The sequence below is a fragment of the Lissotriton vulgaris genome, chromosome 3_2 (genome assembly GCF_964263255.1).
Source record: "Lissotriton vulgaris chromosome 3_2, aLisVul1.2, whole genome shotgun sequence".
In the NCBI taxonomy this organism is placed as follows: domain Eukaryota; kingdom Metazoa; phylum Chordata; class Amphibia; order Caudata; family Salamandridae; genus Lissotriton; species Lissotriton vulgaris.
In genome coordinates, this window is record NC_141690.1 from 178,656,888 (window position 1) to 178,676,096 (window position 19,209).

Genomic DNA, 19,209 nt, shown 5'->3' on the forward strand with positions numbered 1-19,209 from the left:
AGAAAGCCTTTGACACAGTAAGATTGGATTTTTTACTCTAGGTAATGAAACAAATGGGCTTAGGCGACAACTGGATTAAGTGGGTCAGGCTATTGTATAATTTCCGACTGAGTTAGAACTGGAACCACACTTTCGCCACAATATGATATACATAAGGGCTCTAGGCAGGGGTGTCCTCTTTCCCCTCTCCTGTTCGCCTTGGAGATTGAACCATTAGCTGCACAATTTAGAGAGAAGGGCAGGGGCTGGGGAATTGAAGTGGAAGGCCGAGAGCATATTATTTCACTATATGCAGACAATATACTCCTCTATTTTAGAGATGGACTAACGGGCATTCCCCAAGCTGTGACACAATTAAAACAAAACGCAGCAGTTTCTGGGCTCCAGATAAACAAATCCAAAACACATATTTCCACTATGTAAAGGACTGGAGAAACCCATAGGGCTCCCATCAGACCTGAATTGGTCCCCGGTGTCCTTTCAATACTTAGGAATACAAGTATTCCATGCAATAGAGGACTTAGGAGACACTAATTTGGGAGGAGCCTTGTGCTCCTTGAGGGGATGTGTACCCTTCTGAAGGTGGCTGAGATTGCCCATTATGGCCAGAATAGCGATCTCAAAAATGGTAGTGCTACAGAGACTTCTTTATTCTTTTGCCAATATGCCTATATGTATTCCGACATCTTGGTTCAAGCAAACAGACACACTGCTACTGGATTTAATATGGGATGGGGGCAATTGATGATGGGGGTCCTGGAGTTCCAAACTTTGAGTTGTATTTTCTGGCGTCCAAGCTCCAGTGGCTAACACAGTGGCTGGACGGGGTGAACCAAGAAGAACTACAGCAATTGGGGAAAAACGATGCAAATAGACCCATTCATGCGCGAGCTATTAAAGAACTCCATTGTGATCCCTAAGCTTGGCATATTACTTGACACGGCCCTGAAGTGCTGGCATAAGTGTGTGAAAAAAACCAAGGGGAGTAACATTATATGCCCCATCATTGCCCTTAACGGGTCTACCACATGGCTAACCCCTCACTTATTTCATCCAAAGACAATTGGAAGCTTGAACGGAAGAGGGTATACACACGGTGGGGGACTGCTACCTGCAAGGTACATTAATCCCTATGGAAGACCTGAGGGGCTCATCATTTGCCCCAGGTCAATTTCTTAGTTACAAGGCGCTGGCGCGCACATTTCATGACCCATGGTGTAGAAGAGTGATGAAACCCCGACGCATAATACGCTGCAATTACTGATGTCAATGGGGGCCACAAAGCAGTTGGTGACCTGGTTCTTTCGATCCATAGCAGACATGACCAAAAACCCACTCGTCACGCTAAGGAAAAAATGGGAAAAAGCCCTTGCCTGAGACTTGACAGACTGGCTACGCTGAAATAAAAGAATCTAGAAACACTAGACTAAAGTACACCCAATACAATTATGTACATATGACCTATATAACACCACATAGACTACAGGTCACATATGGAGGAGAGCCTCGACTTTGCCCTGGGTGCGGACACGTGGACGCAGGGTTTACACATATGATATGGGACTGCCCGCAATTGCAGGTATATTGGACAGGAGTACTAGAGACCCTACGCATGGCACTGGGACAAACTCCCCCTCGATCCCTAGAGGCCAGTGTATTGAGATTATACACAAGACCTAGAGCGAAAAAAGAAGGAACCAGGTTCATAGACTTGGCGCTGGGCCTGGCTAAGCGGAGAATTGCTATGGAATAGAAATCAGCGACAGGACCAGCTGTGATAACATGGAAAACGGAAGTGATGCAGTGGGCTAGAGCAAAAGAACGGACATTGATCAAGGAAGAAGCTATGGGGATTAGATTTCGCCCATTAGCAGACCTATGGGCTAAAATATTGACAACATGGGAACACCCAGAACAGAGTAGCGATGATAACCTGCATATGAGCGAAAGCACCATGAAGATGGGGAGGAAGGATCCTCTCTTACCAAAGTAGAGGAGGTACAAAATGGAGTAGATGCTTGTCAACCAGACATTAGACACCACCCTCCAAACATGGTACCCATACCCCCCTTAGAGAGAGTGCTTTAGACATAGCTTACACAACCAGCTGAATACAGGGAAATACTAGAAGCCTTTAATATTCCCCCTTGCCCTTTAGAAGCACGATGTTCGATTGCAGCTCCCCTCCTCCCTACTCTCTCACCATCCCCCTCTCTCTCCCTCCACACCCCTTTATAGTTAAGTGTAGTTAGAATAAATGAGGTACACATTTTATTGATAAGAGAAAGCTGCAAGCTATTGCCTTATTAGACGTATAGAACGTACATGTGGATAATGCACGGAATGACTTGGACACTCTGTGATTGCAATATGACACTCCCCTAAAAAGTAACCTATTAGGGCATACACAGACAGCAGGACATGAAACAATTACTCATTGAACTTAAGAGAAAGCCAAATGTGATCTAATTACATGCTGTGAAGAAAATAATGCTGTATAACATGTACATGATAAGATATCAAGGTTTTCTTTTGTGGAATGATGCATAAAACTACCAATAAAAAGATGTTTAAAAAAAGAGGTTTGATGATGCACAACCCCACACTTGTTAAGAAAGGCTTGCATGTCACGCAAAGTAATTGTGTGCCACTGTCAGTGATGATTGAGTAAAGAACAACGGTCCTTGACAAGGAGGAATAACCGTTTCAATAATTATAGGCCACAATATGCGCTATAATGAACACGAAGTCCAGCCGGACTTCAGAATTTATTCAATACACAACTGTATTGTATGTTTAGTACTGCGGATACAGGACTGTGTCCCACTGCTTTATTGTTGTTCTGTTTGATTTGACTTATTTAGTTATCGAATAAATTCTGAAGTCCGGCTGGACTTCGTATTCATTATAGCACATATTGTGGCCTATAATTACTGAAACTTATTCCTCCTTGTCAAGGACCGTTGTTCTTTACTCAATTGATACCCCAGGTCCTTGCTTAACTAGAGGGTTCCCTTGTTCTTTAGTAATTATACTGTCAGTGATGATAACAGAGGGGAAACCCTCTTCATGGAATAAACTGTTCAGAAAGGTAATAGTACTCTCTGTACTGATGTCCCTCACAAATTTCACACTTAACTATTTGGAAAAGACATCAACCTGCAACGATGGCAAACCTATCCAGAGAGGGTAATTCGTCCATGGGAACAAAGAAGTCCCAACAAATACTGTGCCAAGCCTTGCCGGGGTACCTGATGTGACCCATCTCAGCCTTTGACCCCACCTTAAGTCCCTTCTCAACCTCCCTGCACACAGAGCACTTTTCAACCCAGGTAGTCATCTGTTCGTCCATGCCTGGCCACCAAGAATTTGCCTTGAGGCGGCATTGGGTCAGCATTTGGCCCTAATGACACTCATGTGCGAGAGGCAGTAACTTTGTCCTTAATCCACGAGGTGGAACAAACCCGTCACCTCTCATCAAGACATTATCTTCGCACACAGACAAGTCCTCCAAAACCTTGATGAAAGGACGCACAGACACTAGCACACAACTTTCTCATCTGGAACCCAAATTAACTATATTCATTATCGCCTTGAGAACCTCGCCCGCCTGCATTTCTCTGCGCCACTCCTCAGCCTTAAAGGTTCCTTCTCCAACCACAACCACATCTTGCAAAGAAGCGACCGCACCATCCTCACTGGAGTGAGAAACCAGAGGTCCATCAACCATTTCCTAATTCAGAGACAACCTAGAGAGACAATCTGCCTGAAGGTTTCTCCAACACTGAATGTGTGTAATCTTTTACTGGTATTCTTAAAGTCTTGCCGCAAGTCTAGCCAACCTTGCGGAGCCTTTGCTTGCACCTCCAGGGTACAAGATTCTCATCAAAGGCTTGGGGTCATTCTTAAGTAAAAACATTGTACGCCAGAGATACGTGCAAATATATTCGACTCCAAGCTGGCGCCAGTGCCGCCCTTTCTATAACTGAATAGTTCTGCTCAGCCGACGCAAGTGTCCTAGACCCAACACAACTGTTTTCTTTCCCCTGGGATACTTCTGCAAAAGAATAGGCCCAAGACTTGTGGCACTGGCGGCAACCATTACTATGGACTTGAATTTGATATCAAATGGTGCCAGGACCTTGCAAATTCTTCTTGGGTTTTATCCCCAACGCTGATATTTCGTAACCCAAATACTCAATCTGTTCCACCTGGAATGAGCATTTTTCTTTGCATAGGGTACGCCCCACCTCTGCAATCCTGGGCAGTACGGACTCCAAAACTTGGTTGTGTCCGATGACAGTTTTGCCAAAAACAAGAATGTTATTTTGAAAGTAAACAGCTTTACCAATGCCTTTGAAATTTTCAGTGACCATGCGCTGAAGCTCACTAACAGCTGACGACAAACCTAAAGGCAAACGTGTGAACTGAAATGTACCTTCTGTGGTGATGCAATATTATTTGGTGGTAAGCACTTTTGAGATCTAGCTTAGAGAAAAAACTGGCATCTTTTAATGTGGAAACTAGCTTGCCTATATTGGGTAAAGGAAAAGTGTCTGCAACCAAGCACTTATTTAGCGTTCTCAAGTTCACACAAAATCTAAGTTTGCCATCTGCCTTTTAGGTGATTACTACCGGAGACACGCAACAAGAAGCTTCTAGAGCTCAATCACCCCACCATCCAACATCTCCTTTATGAGGGACTTCACCTCATCCCTCCCACTAGGGGTACCCTCCTCAGTTTGTGCTGGATTGGTATGGCATCCTCCCTCAACATGATTTTATAGATATACTCACAGAGCTGTCCCAACCCTTCCCGAAAAACAACACCAGCCTCTGTGAGAATGTCTCCCAGACCCTCTTCATCCACCACCATATGACTTGCGAAGGCGCCCTTGGGTTCACTATGATGTGATGGTCATATTGGTGGATCAAACCCAAAATGGGGGGCCCCGTCCTCTGCAAAATACACCTTGCCTCTAGTTCATCTGTTGGAAAATACAATGTCCGCTTCGAGATAACCCAACTAGTCTATGGACTCCCACTGATAACCAGCAGGTGAGATATCTTTGGGCAGTAATGATCTCCGCTCCCACTCACGCTGAAACATCTTCCTTGGGATAATTGTGTACCTGAATCCAGTGTCTACCATTAAAGAAAACATCTTTGCCATCTACCAGGAACAGGGTTCTAGGTCTATTCCTCCTCCTATCAATATCGGTAAGGCCTTCCTCATTATCGACACTAAGTATCCTGTCATTTTGTTCCCTCTTTCAATCTATACTGTCTTCAACGAGGGCTACTCTACCATGTGTTCTGGTTTTACACATCCTAGCGAAATGTCCTAAGCAACCAGACTTAAGGCATTCCATGTTTGTGGCAAAACAAAATTTAGAGTCAGATGCATGCCTACTACTACCACATCTGGAGCAGAACTTTGCAGCAATTTTTGTGTTGGTGCTTTTCTTGTCACTGAATTTGCTCTTACTTTTAAGTAGTGCTACACCACTAACGTTGTCATTCCCCTGTTCACTCACTTCACAAGCATAACTCTCAGAAATTTCGGCAATATCATGGCTGAGGTTGCATTTCTGTAGCTCCTTCATGCAACACTAGGACTGTTATATAACCTTGGCCAAATCAATGGCTACTTTTAAAAAGGGGTTTTGGCCGCCCACAACCTTTCCTGAACTTTTTTGTTACACTGAACAATTAATTGTTCTCTTATTATTTCATCAGCCATGGTGCCGAATTTGCACTTGATGGAAAGCGATCATAACCTAGCTCCGAACTCATCAATAGATTCTTTGCTTCTTTGGTGGTGGGTATACAATTTGAAGTGATTCATGGCTACGTTTTCTTCTTTTGCATATCTAGCTTCATGTCTACACACAGATTCCTCATATTCGTCTGGCACGGGTTCCCCATTTGCTTGTATGGCTTGTGGGAGGTATCTGAAAATACGCTGAACCTCCTTACCCAAGGTACTGTGTAATAATGCTTTTTTCCTCTTGGAACTAAACTCTTGTCCATCTAGGTAGTTTTAAAAAATGATGATCAATCTTCCTACGGTATGGGAGGAAGACCGGTTTGCGGTAGAAAATGAGGAGGTAGCACAACTCAGACATGTGGTGTAGACATAGCTGAAGGAAGTGCAAAAGGGAAAAAGCCAAAATCGGGGTCTAATTACCCTGCAGTGGAGTGAAGCTGAAGAGCGGTGTGCACATCACCGGGAGGAACGTGCGGTATAAGTGAGTGTGTCACCGCAGACACACTTGAGGATGACCTGAAGTGAAGGATGACACCCAGGCAACTGTAGAGGTGCGCGTTTCACCGAAAAGAGTGCAAGGAAACGCACAATATTAGTGGAAGAAATCCAACACACAACGGATTACCTGTGGTGTGAGTGTCACTGTTGGGGCACACGCTGATACTGATGAAACAGGTAGCCTGTGGCAGGACTCACTGACGTGAAGCTTTTGTCTAGTGTGATCGGTTAGTTAAAAAGAAGTTGTACCAATATGGCCGCCATGGGTGCTGCGTCATGGCGTCGTGCATGAAAGGCAGAAACGACTAGCTTTGTGATGTGCAGGTGCAAACTCCTACCACCAATATGGCCACTGAGCGTAGCGTTGCGTCGTGACGTGGGTGGAGGCAGACTGGCTGAGGAGGAGGATGTCACAGGTGGCAGAGGGGAAGCCCAAAATAGACGCTCTCACCCCTCCCTCCGGCAGGTTTGCAGTCTGACCTCGTCGAGAGAGGCAGGAACGATGGGACCAAATGCGAAATTGGGCGTGTTCCGTAGTGTCCACTGCTGGACTCCGCTGATCGGCACTTCTGCGAAGCAGGGCATGAAGCTGAAAATGCTCTCCTGGTCAGCCCTGGAGACATCACCGAAATCTGTTGTAAATAAAGCAAGCAGAACGCTTGAAGCAGGTAAGAAATGTCGTCTTTAATAGAGCCAAAAGCGTAACCGAGACTTCACAGCTGACCAAGGAGTAACTGACAAGCCAGGAACGTTCACTTAAGAAACAACACAAGAACGTTCATATAAGATTCTAGAGGGGCAGAGAAACGGGGGACACCAAGAAAGGGCTAATAGCCAACGGATGCTGCTGCTTAGACATGTTCCACTTGACACTTTACTTCTTTATCTTGCTAAGCTCCAGCTTTCTGCCTGGATGGAAACCAGAAGGTGGAGCTCCCATCTCAGCAACCAGCCCTGGAAAATGCTGAAATGTCTCTGTCTGAGACTTGTTGCTTTGAAACCGCCCAGTTGGCTTAATTTGCTCCTCTTGTGCTGCTTTCTAGCCACCAGTCGACAAATCATACCTTTCTCTATTCTCCAATAGTTAGATGGTGAGAAAGAATGCCTTCAGGGTGCTTCAAAAGCCAGACTGGAGCAGAGTAATGGAGAACTGACTCACACTCCATACCCTACTTGGCCACACTGCCCATCTTCCCACACAATCTGTTTTCAGCGTATGTAAACAGGATTTTCATCTGGAAAAACCATTTTCGACTTGTATTGCCTTCGGTTTCTCATGTAATCATTGCTCTCAATTTTCCCACGCTACATCAGCACAATGCTGAAGAAAACCTACAGTGATCCGCAAAGAAGGAAGATAGTGCAGGTCAAAGGAACTAAACACCAACAATAAAAAGTAATCATTTGACATTCACAATGTAGGATAAATATTAGGGGGGGGTCATGTATATCCTTGCATTAACAAAGATGAAGAAAAAAGAAAACAATACAGAACACTTTTAAAAGCAAATTTTGAAGTATTGACTTACTTCAAGATCATCCAGAGAGCAAGTTGAGATAATTCGTTTGGATCTTCCAAATGATCTTCTAGCAGAAGAGCGCTTTGGAGCTTGGGTGGATCCACTTGGGTGTCCAAATTTTGAGCTCTAAAGTAAAAACAGAATAGCAAGTAAAGAAATCGTTTTGACCCATTATAACTTTGACAGAGACTGTTAAACCCATCTTTAGAGAAGTTCATTAGAAATAACAATTATTCAGTTGATAGTGTGCCTTTCAGCTAAGTGAAAAGAAAGCCCATAACAGTGTAGCTCAAGTTCACAACTAATACCAGAAAACACCACTGGTAGCAATGGCAATGGTGAACAGATGTTTTAGCAGCATCTGAGAAGTCTAAAAAGAGTATATTCCTTTTGCATACCACATTCAACCTTAATAATATCACAACAGTGTGACAGATTTAGACAATTCATTATCGATCAGTACATGATGCACAATACTGGTTAATATTCACTTAACCCCCTTCTGGTTATTTTTTTGCAATATGTAATGAGTGCAAAACACTTGTTAACCATCATAAAGACAGCAACTAGGATCAGAAGTGTGAATATAGATATGCTAGTTTATTCTCAAAAAATAAATAAAGAATAAAGAAGAGTTGCAACCCCCAACATAAAAAAGAAGGCAGGTTAAAATGTACTTTCAACATAATGCTTTTGAACATTAACAAACTCACCCAGTGAGATTTGTAAATCGCTACAGACAATAAAAAATAACAAACTATTGGTAATTAAAAATTAATAGAGGGCTTGGCCAATCAGAGAATGTAGTGAGAGGCAGACTCCTCAAACTCCTCATCACCCAGCCCTCACAGCCTCGATAGCACCCCTGAATGCTCTGCAGTCCCAATCAACTTGACCACTACGCTTATCAAAACTAACTTTACATAAAGATTCCCAGCAGATTCTGGCAACCAAACTGACACTTCAGCCATCATGCCGGAAGAACACTGCTGCCATTTTCAAGGCCATACACCACATCGCTACGATAGCGCTCGGGCACATTCACCAGTAGCTGCCTAGGTTGGAGCTGCGACCCGGTCACTGGGAGGCATGGGAAGGGAGGAATAATGAGGCACCCCTGCTTGCGCCCCAAAAGGACTTTCGAAGCGCAGTAATGGACTCCTCCAGATTCAACAGAGAAAGCGGGGAAAGGCTTATTGGGCAGCCTGCATTTCAGGATTACCACAGAGACCACCGTTGAGCAGAAGAGTTCACTGAAAGACACACTGGAGACCCGAGGGCAGGTCTCGGGAATTCTCCCCGACACTGCCACGAGAAGGAATGGAAAAAAAGGTGGATCCCGGGACACTGGTGAGGATGGAGTGCCTCGAGGACTGATAAAATAAATCAGGGGAGGGAGGTCCCTCTCAATGCAGCCGAGCCCGCCAAATCCAATCGACTTGAATATATCAATTTACCATAAATTAGCTGGGGAATTAAGGAGTGCCTGAGGGGAACCCCACTTTAACTGAAGAATTACACCCTACTCCCTGACTTGCTTCAACTCCTAGACCTGGTGGCAAACTAAAATAAGGCCTGACGGTCTATAACAGTTACAGCTACAGCTGACAGGATTTACATACCCGGAAATACACAGGGTCAAAAGGGTTGGAGCGCCACCAGAGGTGGGGCTGCCGGCAAGGGGGGGGGGGGGGGGGGGGGGGGGGGGTTAGTGGGTGGAGGGAGGTTCGCTAGGGTGTTGGGGGAAATGACCCACCTACATAGATGCCAATTCTGGACACATTCTGAATTTCTGTAGAAAGTTGAACTACAACACATGCACCTAAGGTGCAGCAAAGGCAAGACTATGGGGCTATGATTCAGTGAAAGACTACAACTTTCCCCTAATTGGGAACCTGCAATCACCAGATGCCACCTGTGAGACACCCACTCCACATACAGAGCAAAACTAGGCAACAAGAAGGTGCTAGGCACAGTATAAGTTAAACCCCTCTGAGCCGACATCCTTCCAGCACCAAAAACGTGCGCCACCCACATAAGGGGTGAAGAAGTAGCAAAGGACAAATCACACTTGACTTTTGGGTGCAAAACATGAACTTGTTCCTCAATTTGCTGCTTGAGCTCTGCACAGTGGTCAGGGGCAAGCCCCAACCGTGAAAGCTCGGTGGCGATGATGTGGGGATGGTCTGCAGCAGCTACCTGAGCAAAGGTGGGGAAAGGAGCCTTTCCCCACCCCTCAACAATGAGACAGGCATCATACTAGAAACAAAACAGAAAGATTTGGAAACCAGAAGCCAACACAATAACATACGCATTAGAGGTATACCCAAAGGTGTGGAATACGATAATATAACCTTTACCAGAGACCTCGTAGATGGTGCCCCAGATATTCTTACCAGTTTTCATTTTTCATGACAAGGAAGCCCTTATTCGGATTGCTAGGAAATCTGAAGTCATCTTCAGAGATTCTAGGATTCAACTGTTCCAAAGTCTTGTCACTCATTACCCATAAAATCACGTAAAAATCACAAAGACTTCCGACCCATCACAGATTACCATTGTGACCACAACATCAAATACCAATAGGGTCTCTCCTTTAGACTCATGTTCCAGTGGAAAGGAAAAAAACGATAAATACATTCCCTTTCTTATCCCAAGATGCTCCTTGGACAACGCAGGCATTTACAAAAGATGTTGTGTATTCGGTTTGAGGATCAAGACCACAAAGCAGTTGCTCACACAGACAACTCATGGAATCCCTCAACAAACTAGGGAAACTGCTCAAGGACTCCGAACTAGTCTCAGGGCTCAGAATCCTCAAGTAGAAATCCCATGTGCTAAATCTCACAATCCCTAACCAACACATACCACAATTACATGCCCAAGTCCCTTTACAATGAGCTTTCCACTCTATTAGATTGGCCTTCCGGACTACTTACTTAGCCACCTCTAGGTTGTCCAAAATGCGGCGGCTAAGGCTGTACTTTTGGTCGGACCCAGGGCCACATGACCCCTCACCTAAAGTCCCTGCACTGGCTTTCAGTGAAAAAGGGGTACTTTTTAAAGCCCTGGTGCTGACTTTCAAGGCGCTCCACAACATTGGGGCCCCTTACATCAGGAATAAAATTAAGCCCTATAAACCATCCAGAACCCTGTGGTCGTCGACCCAGCAATTGACAATCGTGCCAAAGTTACTTTGTTCACATAAGGGGTGACGCTCCTTTCAGGTGGCAGCAGCGAAGCTATGGAACAATCTGCCACTCTCCCTTCAACAGGAACAGGATCTCCTTAGTTTTAGGCGAACCTTAAAAAACTGGCTCTTCCAACAGTAGAAGAGACGTTTTGCTGTTAGGTCTCTCAATACTCTATCCAGGGGTCAAGACAGTGTCAGGACACTACCTGGAGTAGCCGCGCGCTCTACAAATACCCCAAAACATAACATACTCCGAGCTCAACTTAACTAGCCATCTAAATGGGTGGACAAAAGCTAATTGACCCGAATATTATTAGAATATTACACATGACCTTAGGAAGTTTCTTTTGCTTTACATCTCTTGGCTGGGTCATATAAACGAGACCAAGATTAACTTTCTCCCTAGAATACTTTCTTCCACAATATCTTCCAACCCCCACTCCCACAGCCGACAAGAATACCTTACAGGGTAGGTTGTAAACATTTAGGGAAGGAAGAAACCCTGACTCTCTCATTCAAACTCCTGATGCTGCCCAGGGAGCAAGGTGGTCTGGGTATGCCCCATCTCATTAAACTACTATCAGGGCCATATCTGTGCTACCTTTCGGTGTGGTCTGTGCAGGTCAGCGAAAATCCCTAGTCATGAGCATGCTTCCTTGGGACTTGCCTACCACAACATCACAGACTTAGAACCAGGTACATTGCTACCCCCACCAAACCTATAGTGGACATCTGAGATCAGATGACCATGGCATACATTTAATTCTCTGAATAGGCAGAGGGTGACTGCAGGAGACTAAACTGCCTTTTTCATGTTGAGACTATAAAGTCATTCAAACAATGAAAACATTTGTTGCACATATCAGAAAAGGGTACGTTTATGGTTGGTAAGTTGTATTCGTCACGTTGACCTATGTAAGAAACTGAAATATATCGCAGTTCATGTATATGAGATTCCAATTATTGAGGCACACCCTCAGGATTAATACTGCACTGTGCTACTGCATTTTCAAAATATGTCTAACAGAAAGATTTGAATAAAAAATGAAAATCACATAAGGAGTATTACTTGCTACCTGTAGCCCCAAAAAAAAAAAAAAAAAAAATCAAAGAGCAGCACCTTAATCAGCCCATCTACAGATTGGGATGGCCAAGAGATGTTTGTTCACAATGCACCATTTCTTGTCTGAATACTATCATAATGAACAGTTTATCTCAGCAAATAAATGCATTTCTAGGCAGAGGTAGGAAGTTAGAATCCTATAGCACTATATGCGAGCCTCCACAACACCCCAGCTAAATACCTGATAGAAAGAAAGAACAAAGAGATACACAGGTTTTCCATGGCATCTCTCAGATCTCATTTGGAAGCCTTTCTTAACTGAATGCTCAAGTCTGTGACAAATCTTTCCATGATTGAAATAGAGAAGGAAATTATTGCAGAGACTAAGTAAATTAAACTCATAGTAGCCGTAAATAGTAATCCTCAAAATGTCCTCACAGTGCTGAATTTACCTGTGGATAGAGATTGAAAGGTCATCACTGTTATAACAGATTGGTTTCACCGCTGCTTGGCATGAAAGTAGAGGACCCACTCAATACAGGCCAATGCTCGAGGACAAATGTAAGAAAGGTCAAAAAAAGAATAGAAATACCATGAGGGGCCTCTCTTAATATTTAATGTAATCAACAAGGAAGACTAACAGAGCGTAAGGATGGTGGCACACTTCCGACTGTGCTGAGAAGTATGAGGACTATGAGCCACCCATCTGACCAAAGAAATAATTAAAAGAGGAAACAACCGCAAAAATATAACACTTGCAGATGTACAAATCATAGTGGCTATTAACATTGTTTACACTGTGCGACTTCCCTCCTACCCCACGCTCCCATACACTCCCTCTCCCCCCTTTCTTTTCCCTCTCTCCCCACTGCAATGAGTACTCTGTTCTGTACTGTACATATGTAAAATGGTTTTGCTCTCAATAAAGAATTACAACACATAAAAAGAAGAAACTAATTAAGAATTAAATTACTCAAAGCTTCATAGAACTTGTGGTATAGGCTGGGATTTACATTTGGAAACTAAAAAAATTAATAGAAAAGGCTAGGGTACTGATGAGTTCCTACGAAAGCCTCAGAAGTCAGGTCTTGTCACTTTTGTGTGGTCAAATGAGAAAGGTTGAGAAACACTGATGGTTGTTACTATTGTAACTATAGATAACAGCTTAGTAATTGGGGCTAACCAAACATTTTTGGAGTCCCTTCGGAAACGTGAGCAGCTATGTTTATAAAATGGTGCATCTACATTAGAACATCAAGAAGCCATTGTCTGCTTGCATAGAAAGTTGCTATTTTCGACCTCCTTCACTCCCCAATTGCTTTTATAAATTGTCCCATCAGGGGGTAAAAGTAGATACTGCAAGAAATTGGAGAAGAGTATTGGCAAAGTCAATAGATAAGGCCCATGCAAGCAAGTGCAATGTTATATTTAAATGCAAGCGTGTCTTAGCGTGTGGTGAAGTGTGGCTCAATGGTTAGAGCGGCAGACCCTGATGCAGAGGTCTAGCCCGGGACCACGGTTCAATTCCCCGCCTGAGCGGGTCTTGGGCTCAAAATTCCACGGACCTGATAATTATCGCCTCGGTGCCTATTCCAATAATGGAGTCCCACTCTGCAACTCTGGGCAATAGCTTGCTCAATCTCCACAACGGCTCCCACAACGCTAAGGATGACTGGCCTCCACCTTGGGGGTGCCCAGGAGTGGACGCCTCACAGGGAAAGCCAGGATGGGTTCCACAGCGGTATTCGTACAAGCACCTTGATACCCTTGTGGGTGAGTAGTGCGCTATACAAGTATCTTAAAAAAAAAAAAAAACACAGGGTCAATTCTGACAGGAGGCTTGCTGAAGGATGGAGGCTGCAGAGTTCCACGCCTCTGCGTAGTCTCTCGTGACTCGTGACCCACGACCCCGCCTCCGTAATGGCGTTCGAGTTTGAGACGCTAGCAGGTTGCTGCAGATTGCTGCCTGGAAGCTGGGAGCCGCGAGCGAGGAATGCGGGTGAACAAGAGAACCGCAGCAGGAAATCAGTGAGGACAGCGACGAAGAGGTGCTGCCTAAAGCTCTGCCCCGCTGATTTGGTCGGTCCTTGTTAAAAATCAACTCTCGCTACGATACGCTACCTGGCTGCCCTCCCGAGGTGAGCTCGTTTCGAACAGCGGTATCTCTGCTGGATTAGCTGGGTTGGATGCAAGGCTCTTGGAGTGGGGCTAGCTGGGCAAAAGGGGAAAAAGAAACTTAATTGGTTTCAAATGTTGCTGGGAGGTTGAATATAACGCCAAATAGAATCAACAGTGAAAATTGGCTAGACGCCAGGAGACAGGCGATTTATGCAGAGTCTGGTGCAGCAGAAAAGTAACTGTTGTCTCAGCATTTGGACCCTGCAAAGATTTGCGGGGAGTTTTTTAGTGAAAACTTTTGGTGGTCACTCAAAACCTGTAACGGATTGCTGCAGTTAAAGCTTCAAAAGCATTTTGCAAAAAAAAAAAAAATAACAAATTAAAAAAAAAAAAAAAAAAGGGGGGTGCGCTTCTAAAAATGGGCAAACCACTGAAGGAGGGTGATGATGCGGTCAAACTTAGTAAAGTGGAAGCGGCTGCCCGACAGAAGGCTAAAACTTGTCTCGCTTTGGCTATAAAGGCGGCACGTAAGGCTGCTAGGGACAAAAATAAAGATGGCAACAGGGAGGAAAGCCCTGCAGTTGAAGATACAACACCCGAATCTTCAGATGATGACCCCCCCCCTCTACCCCCCTATTGCACGAAGAACAGCAAAAGGCAGCAATAGAGGGGGGCAACATGGACGATATCAATACTGTAGATTCATTTCCTCAATCAGAGGTGGAAGTTCATCCTCAAACTCCTAATCCTTCCCCAATATTGGTCTTGCCAGCGACTCAGGCAGAAGAAGAGAGGAGAAAGAGTGGTACTGGCGGGAAGGAAGTGAAAGACTTTCCACTTTTCGCAAAAACAACAACTCCAAAATCGATCCCTCCTCATTCTTCACAGCTTCCTTTGGTCTCTATCACTTTGGATACACCAGCCCATAGTGCCTTATCTAAAGGCCCCAACATGATAGTAACTGTACCTCAAACTCAGCTTCCAACAGCAAATGAGGAAGCAAGTGATGGGGAAATCATGCAAGTTGCAACTCCCGGGAACGAAGGAGCAACAGGACTCGACTCAAGTCTACTGGGCTCTGAAATGGGATCTGAAGCGAAATACCAGCTAGACATTCGTGAGATGCTCAATCTAATTTTCGACGAGATCCACGAAATTAAAAATAATCAGCGAGCGGAGCTAGCTGCCATTCACGCCAGAATAGATAAGTTGGAGGAATTAACATTGGCACTTCCTAATAGGGTTCAGGAAGCTGAGTCGAAGATATCAGTCTTGGAAGATCAAATGAATCTGGTATCAGGAGAGACTAAAGAGGCTACAAAGAAGAGGATCTCTATGGAAAATAAACTCGAGGAGTTGGAGAACCACTCTCGTAGATCAAACCTGAGAATTGTGGGGGTCCCGGAAGGAACAGAAGGATCCGACACAGTACAATGGGTTAACTCCTTCATCCAGAAAGTAGTCCTACCAGACTTTGAGGGAGACTTGACGATAACAAGGGCCCACAGAGTACCAGCTCAGCGTTTTGCGAATTCTCCATTTCCAAGAACTATCTTATTGAATTTTGTGGATTTCAGGATTAAGGAGCGGATTCTCTCGAAAGCCTATCACCAACGTCAGTTCACTATCTCTGAAACTACAAAATGTAGGATATTTTCGGACATGACAGCGGCTGCGGCCAAAAGAAGGAAAGAATTTGTAAAATTGCTGCAGCTATTTAAAGCCAATGGTGCCCAGGCCTCGATTGCGCAGCAATCGAAGCTGAAGGTTCTTGTAAAAGGAAAATTCTTTCTGTTTACTGATTTAGAGGAGGCTCAGACTCTTCTCAATGAGATATCCACAAGAGCTTAGGCTTAAAGGCTTAAAGGAGACTAAATGTGAGGAATCTGAGTTTTTAGTCTGAAAGGGATGTGTAAGGTATGATCTTTTTCCTCCCTTCGCTAGCAAAAAGGAATAATTAAAAGGCGAGTGCTCCTGGGTTAATGGGTCACACCAGGGTGTAACAAGAAGACACCCGAAGAAGCAAATAGAGGGAGGGATGTGGGCTGCGTGGACGGGGCGGGGATTCCCACGTTCCAGGGGGGTTCAGGGCGGGGGGGGGGGTAAATGCAGCAGAAAAATACAAGTACAGTAGGTTTGCTATTCTTAAAATTGGTTGGTACAGAATATGTTTAGATTTTATAGTTTTATAGATGAGATTTGATCCATGCAATATCCTGTCCATTAATGTGAATGGGCTGTTCAACAAACAGAAGTACGGTGCCCTTTTGAAATGGGCAATAGCCCTTAAGCCTCAGGTGGTCTTCCTTCAGGAGACACACCTGAAAACAAATTCTCCAAAGTTGTTTCTGCCAAGATATTTCTCCCACAGGTTTTTTTCCTCAGCCGGGGTTCCCAAGAGAGGGGTGTCGCTATTTATTTCTCAAGGAATTAACCCTGGGAAATCGTGCGGATGCAAAGAGACTCTAAAGGTAGATGGCTTTGGGTTGTAGTAAAATTGTTGGGAAAGGTATTCAACTTTGTAAATTACTATGGCCCAATTTTTGATGACACCTCGGCCCTGACTGAAATTAGTGAAATCTTGAGGGGTACTTCCTCTAGATCACTTCAAATTTCCAGCTCATTGATAGGTTGTAATCCCTTTTCAGATCATGGGAGGGTTGAAATCGAACTGATACTGGAGGGTATAGAAGGGGTGCGTTCTAGGTGGCAGATGGATCGCACCCTTTTACAGAATATGATATGGGTAGAGGGCTTCAAAGATTGGATAAAAGATTTTTTTTTAGTAAATAAGGATTCAGCAGAGCCTTTTGCGGTATGGGGTGCATTTAAAGCAGCAGCCCGGGGGCAGATTATAGCATTTTCCAGTAATAAGGCAAATATTCAAAAGGGAAAATATCTGCCCTTCAGTGTGCTGCTGAGAAGGAGTATGCATTAAAACTGAATCAAATGCCTAATAAATGGGAACAAGCCAAAGTATTGCTCAGGGACTATTTTACTCTGGAAGAGATAAACAGCTCAACGGCCTTACAGCAAAAGCTGTTTGAAGATAGTCAACTGATGGGGAAGCTTCTGGCTAATTCGATTAGAAAAAAACAAGAGTCTTCCATCATTTTGAAAATTCAAGACCCTCTAGGTGGAACAGATACTCGGAGCGAGGGGATCGCGAAAATATTCCTTGAACATTACGAGAGAATTTACTCTACAGATATTCAAGTGGAAGAAATATTGATCAAGGAATATTTTGATAATTTGGATATTCCCAAAATCTCCGATTCTAGGCGCAATCAAATAGGCTGCGAAATAAGTTCCCTGGAAATTCAAAATAGTATAAAAGAAACAGCGGGAGCAAAAGCTTCAGGTATGGATGGGTTCCCGATTACATTTTATAAGGTTTTCTTGAAGGAATTAAAAGATCCCTTGAAAAAGAAAGATAAGAATCCGGAGGATGTGAATTCCTTTAGACCAATTAGTCTATTGAACTCAGACTATAAGGTTTTTATGAAAATCTGGGCTCAAAGATTTGTGTTTTCAGCCCAGGAGGTAATACACCAAGACCAGACGGGTTTTATAGCCGGTCGATATATGGCAGCTAACACAGAATATTTGATACAGGCGTTAGACTATTTTAATATTAATTCAATCTCTGCATGCATCTTAATGATTGATGCAGAAAAAGCATTTGATTTAGTCAACTGGTCAGTGTTATTTCTTCCTTGGGTTATTTTGGGTTCCCTGCCCCTATTATTAGTATAATACAGAATATCTATGAAGGGGCGTCAGCCCAGGTGATAATCAATGCTAGGCAAGCGGGGAAGATAAAAATAAATCGCGGCACTAGGCAGGGTTGCCCCTTATCTCCCCTGCTTTTTACCTTTTTTATCGAACCTCTGGTAATAAAAATAAGGAATAATGATGCAATATTTCCCCCAATTGCTGGAATGTCAAAGTTAAAACTGTTTGCGGACGATATTATCCTGTATTTGGCTCCCGATAAAGAAAATATTTTATATCTCATGAAAGATCTCAAGGAATATGAAAAGATCGGGGGCTATAAGATCAATGAGAAAAAAACGGAAGTTCTTATTTTAAATTCAAATTTAGTTTTTCTTCCGTTAGATCTTCAGTCTCAAGTAGAAAAACGGGATCCAATAAGATACCTAGGGATTTATGTGACCAGAGAGTATCAAGAACTTTTTCGACTGAATTATATAAAAACGAAGAACAAAATCAAGAGCCTGTTTGAACAATGGGACCTATTGCCCTTGTCTTTGATTGGCAGAGTGGCATTGATAAAGATGAATGTACTGCCTTTGCTTTTATTCTTGTTTAGTAATATTCCAATTAAAGTCAATATGGCCTTTTTTAATGAACTCGAATCTATGATGAGAAGATTTATTTGGAATAAAAAGGCCTCAAGATTCAAGCTCTCGGTGGTACAACTCTCTGTAAACAAAGGTGGGCTCGCTCTTCCCCATTTTAAGACATATTATGAAGCAGCTTTTTTCGATATAGTGGCAGGATTATTAAGGATTAGACAGACAAGAGACAATTTTTTTTGGATAGAATGCTTGAGGAATCAGGCTCTCAAATTCTTTTCTTTTTAAAAACTGCAAAGCTTCCTAAGAAAACAAGATATGACACTGATAGGGTACTCATCAAGATTACGGCTTTTATTTTAAAAAATACGGTTCAGATGGATCTATTTATTTGAAATTGTTAGAATGTGCTAAAATGGGTCTTAAGATATCTTTGAATCACCTGATAGAATGGGAATCTGCCGGATTTTGTGAAATAAGGCACCTACTTATTCAAAATACGGTAATTAGCTGGCAAACAGTAACAGATAGAGCGCATCCCAGACGGCTCATGTTTTTTGAATACCTACAACTGATTTATTTTATAAGAAAAGAAATAAGAGGTTTAGACACAACACCCAATGTTTTGTTAACAGCTCTATATGGGGAGAAACATAAGGGTATTCGATTCTGGTATAAAAAGCTACTCCCTTCTGGATCATTTCCTATAATTGTTAGTCATTTAGAAA

At 43.5% G+C, this 19,209-nt stretch overlaps 1 protein-coding gene across 4 annotated transcripts in view; it reads right to left on the minus strand.

Moving 5' to 3' along the window:
• RGS12 (regulator of G protein signaling 12) overlaps positions 1–19,209 on the minus strand; it is a 691,597-nt gene that overhangs the window by 520,031 nt on the left and 152,357 nt on the right. For all 4 annotated transcript variants that reach the window (XM_086964151.1, XM_086964150.1, XM_086964152.1 and 1 more), the window contains exon 3: positions 7,798–7,914. In XM_086964151.1, the coding sequence (XP_086820277.1) occupies positions 7,798–7,914 (117 nt within the window). The remainder of the gene's footprint in view (positions 1–7,797; positions 7,915–19,209) is intronic.